Source organism: Aethalodelphis obliquidens, unplaced genomic scaffold, assembly GCF_003676395.1.
Source record: "Aethalodelphis obliquidens isolate GAN/ISIS:26980383/991018 unplaced genomic scaffold, ASM367639v1 scaffold3, whole genome shotgun sequence".
NCBI classification, from domain to species: Eukaryota; Metazoa; Chordata; class Mammalia; order Artiodactyla; family Delphinidae; genus Aethalodelphis; species Aethalodelphis obliquidens.
In genome coordinates this window covers 52,841,213-52,853,987 of record NW_020837947.1, presented here as the reverse complement: position 1 = coordinate 52,853,987, position 12,775 = coordinate 52,841,213, and the positions used below count along the sequence as shown (strand labels likewise).

Sequence of the window (12,775 nt, the reverse complement as noted above, 5' to 3'; positions counted from 1 at the left end):
TTATGTGGTAAATGATGCCTTCCAATCTGAATGCATCACAGCCAGTGGGTTTCTTGATGTACTTGTGAGGAGCGGCGGATTCTGCGTCCTCTTATCCCACCATCTGGACTCCTCCCCGGCCACTAGCACTTCTTAGATGCTTCCCTGTTTTTCTCTCATGCACCTCTAGTGCACCGGTGCACCTCTGTACCGCCCTCCTTCTGGAATCCCAATCTCTGGGTATCACACCCTCTTCTCTAATTCCTCACGAGTGCTGAAAAAGTGGTGGGGGGGAGAGGTAGTGAAAAAAAAAAAGGTAAGGACCAAGAGGTGAGGGAGAAAACAGAGGCGCCAGCACTTGCTAAGTCTCATTCAAAGTAATACCATCTATTATTAAAGTGGACGGAGCAAGAGCAGTTCAGTATATGAATACATGGATGAAACTGTTTAATTTCCTCCAGCTGCAGAGAAGACAATTTGTGCACCTTTTAAAAACTAGCTTACCTAATAATTTAAAGATATAATGAAGTAATAAAGACAAAATGAAAGCGGCACTCTCTGGAGGAAGAACACTGTAACTGAAATTTTTAATAAACTGGAGAAAGGCCAAGTCCCTTCCACCATCCCAGATCCACAGAGGAACACTGGGCAGGACAGCAGCACAGTAACTGCTGTTCGCTTTTTCAGATTTGACCTTCCATGCTCAGCGCTATGCAGACCTAGACTTGCAACTCAAGTGAGCGATTCTCGGGCGGTGGTGTGATCCTCTCAGAGAATGTGAAAACTGATGCGGTGGATCCAATTTTCTTGAGATCAAAATGGGTGTATCTTTTTTTTTTTTTTCCAAACAGAAAAAAAAAAATGTAGCTTTATTCAATGGATATATATTTAATATTAGAAGAGAGATGCCTTCATCCTGCTGTATGTGTGAATGGTGCTCTGTAACAGCTAAGAATGTTAGGATACAGACCTTGCTCAGAGAAGTTTAAAAATGATGCAGTGTCCAATCAATAATAAAAAAAAGGTAGGGCTTCCCTGGTGGCACAGTGGTTGAGAGTCCGCCTGCCAACGCAGGGGACACGGGTTCGTGCCCTGGTCTGGGAGGATCCCACATGCCGCGGAGCGGCTGGGCCTGTGAGCCATGGCTGCTGAGCCGGCGTGTCCGGAGCCTGTGCTCCGCAACGGGAGAGGCCACAACAGTGAGAGGCCCGCGTACCGCAAAAAAAAAAAAAAAAGGTATATATTTTCTGATCATAATGTAATATACATTAGATACTAATAATGAGGTAATCTAATCAACAATTAGAAATGTGCTCAATATTGTATATTTTGAAAATCAGTGTCAACTATCTCTAAAATATATTTATTTTACATTAAGCAGACCATGGGGTAATTGTATCCTTGTCTGAGTGTTAGTGTATCCCTGAGAGAGTTTTGGGGTCTGAGAATTTTCAGCATAGTAAATAGTGCAGCTGAAAAGCTTTAATGCTTGATGATGGTGCTAGTATGATAATAAATGTTGGAAGAAAACAACATTTAAGATGAGCCACGTCTAGAACTTGTAACTGGCTGGTCCTATGCTTACTATCTTGATACATAGGGTTTCAGGAAGCAAAATCAGGCTGACATTGTACGTGTGTTCAGTACTGAGCAGTTGTCCTGTGATCATCTTTTAACCCAATAAATTGTCACTGGTGTCCTCTTTCCTGTGACAGTTTGCACCATTACATCTAGACAGTCATAATGCTTTACAGACCAAAGGGTCAGTTTCCCCCAAACACTCTTTATGTGCAATGTGGACAGGAAACTTTCACACTCATAAGCATGCAAAAAATATGGTTAGCCTCAACCTACAGAGAAAACGCTAAAGCCAACGAAAAGCTTCGTTCAATTTCTTTTCATTTTAAGGAATAATATCGAAAGAAAAAATCATATGAACTGAGATGATGTGGTTAAATGGAAGAAGGTTTCTTGGGAAATCGATTAGAAGACCAACATAATGGCTTTTTAATGGAGCTTCCTGGAGTAATCATCCGTGTTTGAAAGAGAGCTTACCGGTGATGCCACTGGGTTCCCGCTGGAGGTCACAATACCAGAGTCGGTTTACGGGATCACACCCCTCCCTTATCGACAACAAGACGTAGCGACCGTCGTCAGATAACTATGAAGGAAACAAAAACAGCACACGGGGCTGATTAGAATATATTTTTTTGTGAGAACACTGGTAAATATTAAGTAAAAAATAAAGGTTCACCGCAAATGCAGTATCTTTACCCCAAACAGTTGGACTGGATAAGAAAGTTATCAGAAGAAAAGGTGAACATCAATTTTTTAACTTATTTCACTGTGAATCACAGTTTATTTTAACAAAACACAGTGAAATATTTAAGTTGAAAATATTTATCTATAACTGAATGTCATGACTCAGTGTGACTTTTATTTAAAGTCTATTCTTTATAGTCAATAATACTGTAATAATTCTGTATGGTGACAGACGGCTACTGGACTTGTCACGGTGATCGTTTGTAACGTATCTGTTGGATCGCTATGTTGTACACCTGAAACTAACACAATATTCTATGTCAGTTACACTTAAATTTTTTTAAAGTTAAAAAAATAAAGTCTATTCTTTAACTGAAAAATACATGCAATCTGTCATTTTGAATATAAATGTCCCTGAATTTGAAATTTTGTCATAGGTTACACGTTTTAAAAGCTGTTCTAAATGAGTAAGAATTAGCAAAATGGCACAGATGCACAAACGTTCATTTGTGGTTCATACTGGTCACATTAGCAAGTTTCTACTGAACAACTAAACAACTTTTGATGCGTATCTTTAGTCCCCTATATATCACAAGGCGGCAGAGATAAAAGACCTGTGCTTCAGTGGATTTCTTTTAAAATATTAAACAGGAGAACCTTAGGTAGCAAAAAGAATCTTGATAAAAAACGAATGCAACAAATAATACATTACGGTTTTGAGTTGTCAAAATTGATATAAGTAGTATCAGACTATATACATCCTTTTGCAACTTTTTTCATTCAATATAATTTAAAAAATTAATCCATGTTGATACATGTATATTTGCTTCACTTATTTTAACTGCTGTAAAATATTCCAGTCTAGGAATACATCACAACTAATTGATCCATTTTCCTACCACATAATTAGATTATTTCCATTTTCTTCCTTTGTGGTTTTTGTCCTTATTATAAGCAATACTTAAAAAAATTTCTGAACATGTTTATTGTGGCCTCATATACATGTTTCCTGGGGTACATAACTACAAGTAAAACTGCTCAGTGGTACGATATGCACATACTCAACTTTACTAGATGTTGCCAAATTATTTTCCTAACTGCTTGTATTGACTTACACTCACGTATCTGTCCTGTTTTCCACATCCTACTCTGAAGGTGAATTTTATGTGTCATCTCGGCTAGGCCACAGGACCTATATATTTGGTTTATTCTAGATGTTTCTGTGAAGGTGTTTTTTTTTGGACGAGGTTAACGTTTAAATTGGTGGACTTTGAGTAAAGCTGACTACTCTTCATAATGTGGGTCCATCTCAACCAATCAGTTGAAGGCCTTCATAGAAAATGACGGACCTCCCCTGGCCAGAAGGAATTCTGCCAGCAGATGGCCCTTGGACTCAAGCTGAAACTCCTCCCTGGGTTTCCAGCCTGTCAGCCTACCCTGTAGATTTTGGAAGTGTCAAGCCCCTACAATCATGTTAGCCAATTCCTTTAAACAAGTTTCTCTCTCTATATATATATATTATATATACATATATTCCATTGGTTCTGTTTCTCTGGAGAACCCTGACGAATGTACTTACCAACAACTGCTATTCCTTCATTTATTCATTCAATAAATAGCTGCTAAGCAGCTAATATGTGCAAGACATTTTCCTAGATGCTAAAGATAAATCAGTGAATAAATCACGGGGGAAAAGTTACACCCTAGTGGAGGAGACATGTCCATAAATATGGAGTAACGTAGTCTATTATAAAATGCTAAATGCCGTACAGAACATGAACAGGTCTGGGTAAGGGAGGCAGGATGTGTGGGGAGGGACTGCAGTTTTAAATATAGCAGTCAAGGAAGGCTTCATAAGAAGGTGTCTTGCCAACTGATGGGAACATGCTGTATAGCACAGGGAACTCTACCTAAATGGGAGGGAAGTCCAAAAGGGAGGGGATATCTGTATGTGTATGGCTGGTACATTTTGTTGCGCAGTGGAGGCCAATACAACACTGTAAAGCAACCACGCTCCAATAAAAACTTAAAAAAAAAAAAAAGGTGTCTTTCCACTGTCTTCTGACTTGCATTGTTTCAGATGAGAAGTCATTCATGTTTTTCTCCCTACGTACAATGTAATGTGTTTTCCTACCTGGCTGCTTTTAAATTTTTCTTATTATCTTTGGTCTTCTATGAATTGATTACAATGGGCTTTGCTGTAGTAGCCTCTTTCAGATTTGTTGAGCTTCTTGAATCTGTAGGTTTGTCTATTTTACCGAATTCATAACATTTTTGGCTGTTTTTCTCCTCGTATGATTTGTGTGTCCCCTCAGGCCTACCCTAGGACTTCAAATACATAAAGTTAGATCACTTAGTATTGTTCTACAGTTCGGTGAGACTGTGTTCATTTTTGTTTCAGTTTTTTTCTGTGGCTTAGGTTCAACTTGCTGTCTTCAAATTCAGGTCTTTTCTTTTATAGTACCTAAACTGCTATTAAACACATGCAGAGAATTTTTCGATTCAGATAGTTTATTTTTCACCTCCAGAAGAATATTTGGTTATTTTTATGTTTCCTATTTCTTTGTTCATTTATAATTCGTTAACATTTCCTAAAATCCTTTAAAAATTATTTTTATAATTGCTTTCAAAAAGTCTATGTCTGCTAATTGTACTACCTGTAATTTCTAGATCTGTTTTATTGACTAGTTTTTCTCCTGGTTATAAGTCACATTTTCCTGCTTCTTTACATATTGAGGACTTTTGGGTTTGCTATTTTTTTTTTTTTGGTCTTTCTTTAAACTGTTTTGAGGCAGTTAATTTGGTGGATCAGCATGGTCCATCTAAGATTTATTTTCAAACTTTGCTGGGGAAGGTCTACGGCGCTCCTGCAAAGGCATGGGTGGCCCTTCTGGGGTCTCTGCTGAATACCCTGGGTGTTCACAAGGCCTTTCTACTTTAACGGTTAGAATGTGAAGGTCTCCCAGACTTGTTAAACCTCTGGTAGTTAACAGCTTGCCAGTCGCTGCTGGTTGTTCTCAGCTTGAATCATGGAGCCTCATCCTATGCATGCACCGCTCAATAGTCAGCCTAAGATGCAAGGGAATGCCAAGAAGATTTCTGGGACCCTTAGGGGGTGGTTCCCCCTTTGGGCACTGTGCCTGCAAATTCCAGTGGCTTCAGTCTTCCTGAATTCCAATCTCTGGAGCCTTAGTTCAGTGAGACTGTAATATTCTGGGGGCTCCTCCTTGTGCCAGAGTTCAGAAAATTCCTCCAGGCAGAAAGCTGGGGCAATCATATGACATCGCTTTCACGCATCACAGTCGTATGACATCTGCAGACCAATATCTGCAAACGGACGCTCTGTCTCCTTTGGATAGTTTTCTAGCTGTTTACGGCAGGAGGGTTAGTCCAGTATCAGTTACACATCATGGCCAGAAGCAAAAACTTGTCGTTATACTTTTATTTGTTTAACTCATTTTTAATTCTTTATTGGATAATTACAATTTTAGGGTATAGTATTATGTGTGTTTAAAATACAGAGATGTAAGAATTAAGAATGTAATATAAAACTAATTAAAATATAATATTTATGATTAATAAAAAACATAACAACGATATAGTTTCTTTTGTCATATTACATAGTAGGCTATTTTTAGGGTTTTACTTACTAGCAGCATCAAGTTTTTAGGCTTGGAGGAATTAGATTTCAGCTCTTCAGAAATGCCCATCCACTTTCTATCAGCAGATTTGTTTTGGTAAACCAGCTGTCTGTCAATCGGGCTCTCTGCATTGGTAAATTCGTCACAATAGCTGTGTGTGTCTACAACATCCAATATGTTTAAGAACTTGGCAGCACACTGGATGTGAAACATCTCTTTCTCAGAACAATTATTTTAAAGCACAGAGGTAATCTGTATTTGTGAAATAGAAGTGGGATTCCAACTAAGTACAGTTTTATAAAAGATTCTAGAAAAGTCCCGTTTAATTTGGCTGTTCTTTTTTTTTTTTTTTTTTTTTGCAGTACGCGGGCCTCTCACTGTTGTGGCCTCTGCCGCTGCGGAGCACAGGCTCCGGACGCGCAGGCTCAGCGGCCATGGCTCACGGGCCAGCCGCTCCGCGGCATGCGGGATCTTCCCGGACCGGGGCACGAACCCGTGTCCCCTGCATCGGCAGGCGGACTCTCAACCACTGCGCCACCAGGGAAGCCCTGGCTGTTCTTTCTTGGTGACATTTTTTCTGAGTTCTGAAGTTGTCTCCTTTCCAAAAAATGAATATTTTGCTGTATGAGTTCTGGTCACAAACTACACATGACACTGAACTACTCAGGTGCACTCTCTTCATCTCTTTCCAGGCTTCTTCTAGTCTTTTCAAAGAGTGTCAAATGGTTTTGGAGAAACTGCATATACATTTATGATTTCCATGTATTATTTTCTCCATTCTCATTCTCAATGTATTTCCGAAAATTACCTATCATTACATTTTAAGTGGGTTTCTTAAAAATGAACATCTGGCTTGACGGAGTTTAAAAATTCAGTCTAAGAATCCATATTTCGTCTTTATTAATTGTTACTGCTTCCACATCTTAATTTTGAACATTCTAGTCACCTTGCTTTTCCCTTCTCCTTTTCTCTTTACACTGTATTAATATAAATTTCTTTATAAACTTTTTCCCTTCATTGACTGCACTGGGAGTTATATACTCTATTTCTAGTCTTTTATACATTTTCCTTAAGCTGTTCATATACATAGCTAATAAACCAGTGTCTAGAAATTCAGTTCCACCTCATTTTTAAACCATCCTATACTAAGAATATCATTAGCAAACTCACAATTATAACTTTATTAAATGTAATGGAAAGCAGCCTCATTAATAATACTTCACACTTTTGTTCTTTTGTCCTTTAAATAAAGACAGACTCTTTATAGCTTAGTGCTTAGAGTCATGCTACATCAATCATAAATGATGGCTAATTCAGTTGCAGTGATTCAGCCAACAGAATGATAGGGCAGTAAAACACTGCAAGAACCACACCAAACCTTCGATGACAGCTGTCTCAAGCACATCTAATGAGTTTTTCTCAGTATTTCTGCCTGCACCAAATGGTTGCAGCAGTTTATATTTAATCTAAGGCAGGAAGTCCCAAGGGACTTGCTGTTGGGATGCCAATTAAGTCAGTCTTCTTCTCTGTAACGCTCTTCATCACAACCCAGAGATATTCCATAGCCACTGGACAAATCTGCTGAACGGCAAACAACTCTGAACTTCAAATGCTCAAGGTCTCAAATTCCAAAATCATTTATAAGTCACCGTTGCCCTAAAATATATAGTTGAGAAATACACCTTTGTCCACTAAAATTTAATCAGTAACAATGTATATTCAACCACGGCCTCACATTCAGACTATTTCAAGACAATTTAAGAAATGAATTTTGGGAATCACTGGGAGGGGAAGACAAAAATAATGTTGATGATGAGGAGACTTAAATCTCAACAGAAGAAAGTGACTTTCCTGAAATCCAGATAAAAGGAAGATAGAAAAGCAGGAGAGCCAAGGGTCCCTTCAGGCCTCATGAACAGTATAAATTGCAGTTCACAAAACACTGTTTCTCTTTAAACAATAAGACATAGGCTAGAAAAACCGTGTTCTCTAGAAGCAATTAATCTCATTCAAAAGCACTGACTTTTCACAACAGGGTTGCAATAATGCTAGACTGACCAATTATGAAATTTGTAATTCTTAAATCACAGCTTCCTTTTACTTTATGTCTATATTGAACAAATCTTCCTTAAGTCAAAATGATTTTATTTCATGGAATCTCCCTTTTATGTAAATAAATATTAATTAACAAAAACAAAATTCTAAGAACTACTGTAAATAAAATACTGACATTTGCTGATTTAAGTCCATTGATTGCATTTCAAACAATACCAACAGGATGAAAGTTAAAACTCTTTACCATTCTTCCTACTGACAATTTTTTAAAAAAGTATTTCCCTTTAGACACAAATTACTTTGACAATCTAATTGTGTGAAGCCATTTGCTGAATTACATTTAGAATACTGCTTAAATATCTTTAGAAAATGTTAATTAAGGGAGACAGGAATAACATCTGCATTGATAAAAGTATCTGGAAAGAGAAAAAATTCCAATGTACAAAGAATGTGGTATTCACAGACAGGCTACATAACATTTGGAAATCTGCTGGTACTTAGCTATTCATTATCCATAACCAGATAAAAAAAAACAAAGCCAAAAGTCATCCTCCCTTGCTCCTGGGGTAGATGAAGTTGGAGATAAAACTGTCACAAAAGGTGGCTGGTTTTAAACAGGAGAATCTGCCGCCAGCCAGCTTTCCATCTCCTTTACCAGAGACACAATTTAACATGTGCCACCAAACACAGCCGTCCACTATCTGGGGGAGTCAGAGCTGAGGCTGTGTATTCGACCAACATTTACTGAGAATCTGCTGCAGCTGAACCAGGTTCCGGAACACACAGATCAACAGGACAGGGCATTCAAGACCTTATGCTGAGGTGGGAGAGTTAGACACTCAGACACACACACGAAGTTATACTGTAAACATTCATAGTGAGAAATACAAAGAATTGACGCGAGTGCCAGAGAGGAGCATCTAACAGGGAAGCGAGTTGGGAGGAAGAGTGAGATCTGAGAAGGCTCTTCCCTGGCGGTTCAGAGGTTCACACTCCGCGCTTCCGCTGCAGGGGGCGTGGGTTGGATCCCTGGTTGGGGGACTAGGATCCTGCATGCTGTCCTGCACAGCCAAAATAAATAACTAAATTAAAAAAATTCATTTGAGAAGGCTCTTGGGAATGGATGGTCCCTAACTGATTTTTAAAAGGGAAGCAGAATTCCTCTAAAAGTGATTGCTTGACTCTTTCCATTCGTATAGCTGCTATGCTGGCTTAGGTATCTGGTTCAGAGGGCTATGTCTAACACACACTCAAGCTACACAGACTCTCATTCTCAAGTATACATCTCACCGACAAGACAGCGCGAGTAGCGGACACTGGGGTCTGCTGAAGCACGCGCTCCCCCAGCTGCCGGGCACCGGGAGCAGGCAGCTCTCAGCTGAGCACCTTGGGGCCTTGTCCTCCCCGGTAAAGAGAGCCACCCCTCCCAAGGTCACACATTCTTTTTGGTTCATCCCACGTGCAATGACTGATTAATGCATAAAGGTATAAAGGCCCAGGCCCCTCACCCCTAGTTAGGAAAAGGTTGAAGGGCTAACCCAGCTCAACAGCTCCCTGGAGGACCGGCTGAGGCACTTGTCATGATTTCATTCAACTTGTCCCCCTTCTGCCTTCTCTCCCCAGCACAGGCGAAGGTTTTGAAAGCGCCCCCGTTGAACTTCTGGAGGCTGCTCCCCAGGGAACCTGACCTGTGACGGCATGCAAGGCATCATGTCACCTGGTTTCTCATCCTAGCATATTTTACGCTAACTGAAGGAAACCTTTTTAAGTGGTGGTTTCTAGTTTTGAAGAGGGGCACCCAAAAACTGCTGCCATGTGCATTTACAGTTATCAAAAGGTAGGGCATAAGGTATGGGGTTATCAGACTTCATACTTTCATTAAAGAAGCCACATTAGTTGACTGAGAAATTTTACCTGTGCGTATTGTGGTATTAAGCCTCCCTGAGACAGTAGTATTTACCAGGGAAACCTTTGACAGACATCATGCAAACTATTCGACTTCGACAGTGTATATATATTTTATACTTTATTCTGTTAAGATTCACATGTGCTGTTCCAACACACACATGACTCAGCACGTTCAGGAATATAACCCTCACAAACCCAGAAACCATCAAACACGAAATTTAGAGATAAGAAGCAACCAGAGCAAACCTCTGGGGAATCTACTCCCAAATAATATGTTTTTATGAAATTTCTTCTGTTAATGCCTCATGTAGGTGTGACCGTGATCCATTCAGACCAGAGTCTGGGTCCAGCTGCACCGTGTTCACAAGAGGTCACTGGCTCCACCATCAGCTCATTGGAGGCTTTTTAAAAAAATATGAATGGACAAATAAGTGTGAAATAGAACATATGTTCTATGTTGACAGAACATAAATAATAAATATGTTGATAACAGTAATTTCTCTAGAGAATGGGATCTTTGTTATTCTATTTATTATTTTTTTAATTTAATTTATTTATTTATTATTATGATTATTATTTTTTGGCTGCGTTGGGTCTTTGTTGCTGCACTCGGGCTTTCTCTAGTTGCGGTGAGCAGGGGCTACTCTTCATTGCAGTGTGCAGGCTTCTCATTGCGGTGGCTTCTCTTGTGGAGCACAGGCTCTAGGCTCACGGGCTTCAGGAGTTGTGGCACATGGGCTCAGTAGTTGTGGCTCACGGGCTCTAGAGCGCAGGCTCAGTAGTTGTGGCGCACAGGCTTAGTTGCCCTGCGGCATGTGGGATCTTCCCGGACCAGGGCTTGAACCCATGTCCCCTGCATTGGCAGGTGGATTCTTAACCACTGCGCCACCAGGGAAGTCCCTTGTATGTTATTTTAAACAATAAATGTATTTATTATTACTAGCATAAAAATTTTAAAGCAGATGAATCTGGCTATTTTTAGTCTCAACACTATGTAGTAAAAACAGCTGGGCTTTCCAGCTGACCTGAATAAGCTAGCTTTTCTTCATGCATCTCATATTGAGAAAATTAACAGAAGATCACTTTATTAAAGTTTTAAATTCTCAACCATTTAACTATCTAAAAAGTTGTCTTTCAAAACGTTGCGACCCATAACTAATATTTACATATACATAGAATACGTGGACTTTCATCAAACTTATCCTTTTCAAAAGAAAAGCTCATAAGCTGTTTTATGCTAGAGCTACTAGACTCCATGGTTACCTGGTCTTGTGTTAACAACCAAAGCTTCACGAACATGAAATTTCTTTAATATATATAATTTTTTCCACTTAGAATCCAACAAGAAGAGGGTGGATAAAGTCTCTTCGTAATTTGAAAGTACATGCACTTCTTCAAATCGAGGAAACTACTTTCTTTTATATATTATGACAAAATAATTCATTGTGTGTATAAAATAGCATACTAAAAAGCAGTGAGACTTAAAGTTGCCTGGGAAATTAACAAAAGGTGTGAAAATGGATTTTAATAGCTTTGAGAGTTAATCATTTTCCTCTCAGAGCAGGAAACTCTTATCAGTTTTATCTCACAGACTCTTGTGGATTCCTTTCATAATAGTTGTGAATCATGACAACATCTCTTTACTAAGTATGTTTCCAAAACATACTCTAGGAAAACTTTTAAATGTCAAACTAACCACCTACAGTGATGGCTTTTCACTTATGGGGCTCATTATGGATTTGTAATAAAAACAGGAGACAGTGTCAGCAGCAGAAGCGCGGGATAGTCTAAGCAATACGACGTGCACTGACATAAACATTTCTAATAGGTAGTCCTTAAATCAGCTTTCCCAATACTGTGTGCTACTACAGCAATGCGAGAGAAAGGACATCAACCCCAGTACTCTATGATGTGTTGCCTGGTATGCCAGAAACAGATATACCAGAAAATTCTAGGAAAAGAAAACCCATTCAAAGTAAAAGTAGTAACGGAGGTCTCGACATGCTATAGCCACTCTTGTTTCTCATGTACCTCATTGTTTCTCTGGCACATAAGCTCGGTTATTTCAGAATCAACTGTTTTCTTTTTTCCCCCACTGAGCAGTTAAGAGGGGTAGCTGAGAAAAGTGACTGACCAGCAAATCCAACTTCTACCACAAAACCAACCCTCTCCTATCAGGAGCTGTTTTATGAATTCAGAGCAGCGCTACCCGCAGCCTTGCTCACATCCAGGTCTTTAGTTCGGCTTCCTGACTCTCTGCCTTCCCCACCAGGCTCTGAGATGTCCCTGCGTGCCCATCAGCCTGATGGAGATCCTCACTTCATGCAGTGCTGGTGAAAGAGAGGACGTGGGCCGTGAGCCTCGGACACACACAGTCCAGGGAGGAGTCCCCCTGGGACTGATATAAGGACTGCCACTCCTGTGATGAACAGAAGGAATCAGCCTCCAGGAGCCAGTGAAAGTGCAGGACCCCCTGGGACAGCACAGTGAAGGGTCACCAATCAGAACACATGCTGGCAGCCTCAGGTTCAAGTACCGAAGTTAAGGTCAAGAGGACAACGGTGTCTTTAGAATGAAACACAAACTGAACGTGGTGGGAATTCTGTCATGGGCCCCCAAGCCTCTATGTATGACTTTAAAACGTTTATATAGGGCTTCCCTGGTGGCGCAGTGGTTGAGAGTCCGCCTGCTGATGCAGGGGACCCGGGTTCGTGCCCTGAGCCTGTGCTCCGCAACGGGAGAGGCCACAACAGTGAGAGGCCCGCGTACTGCAAAAAAAAAAAAAAAAAAAAATTTCATATAAAATAGTTTACTACAGCCAAAACATCTTCCATCAGGGCCAGAGCCTGCCCATCTCTTCTCCTGAGTACCACCTGGCCCCAGCACAGTGGTGGACCCAAGGTAATAAGGGCTTCCAGGTATTTGGGGAG

At 40.1% G+C, this 12,775-nt stretch overlaps 1 protein-coding gene across 1 annotated transcript in view; it reads right to left on the bottom strand.

The window, feature by feature from the left end:
* Positions 1 to 12,775, bottom strand: part of PREP (prolyl endopeptidase) — a 134,672-nt gene that overhangs the window by 80,793 nt on the left and 41,104 nt on the right. The window contains exon 7 of the mRNA XM_027089613.1: positions 2,035 to 2,140. Coding sequence (XP_026945414.1) covers positions 2,035 to 2,140 — 106 coding nt within the window. The remainder of the gene's footprint in view (positions 1 to 2,034; positions 2,141 to 12,775) is intronic.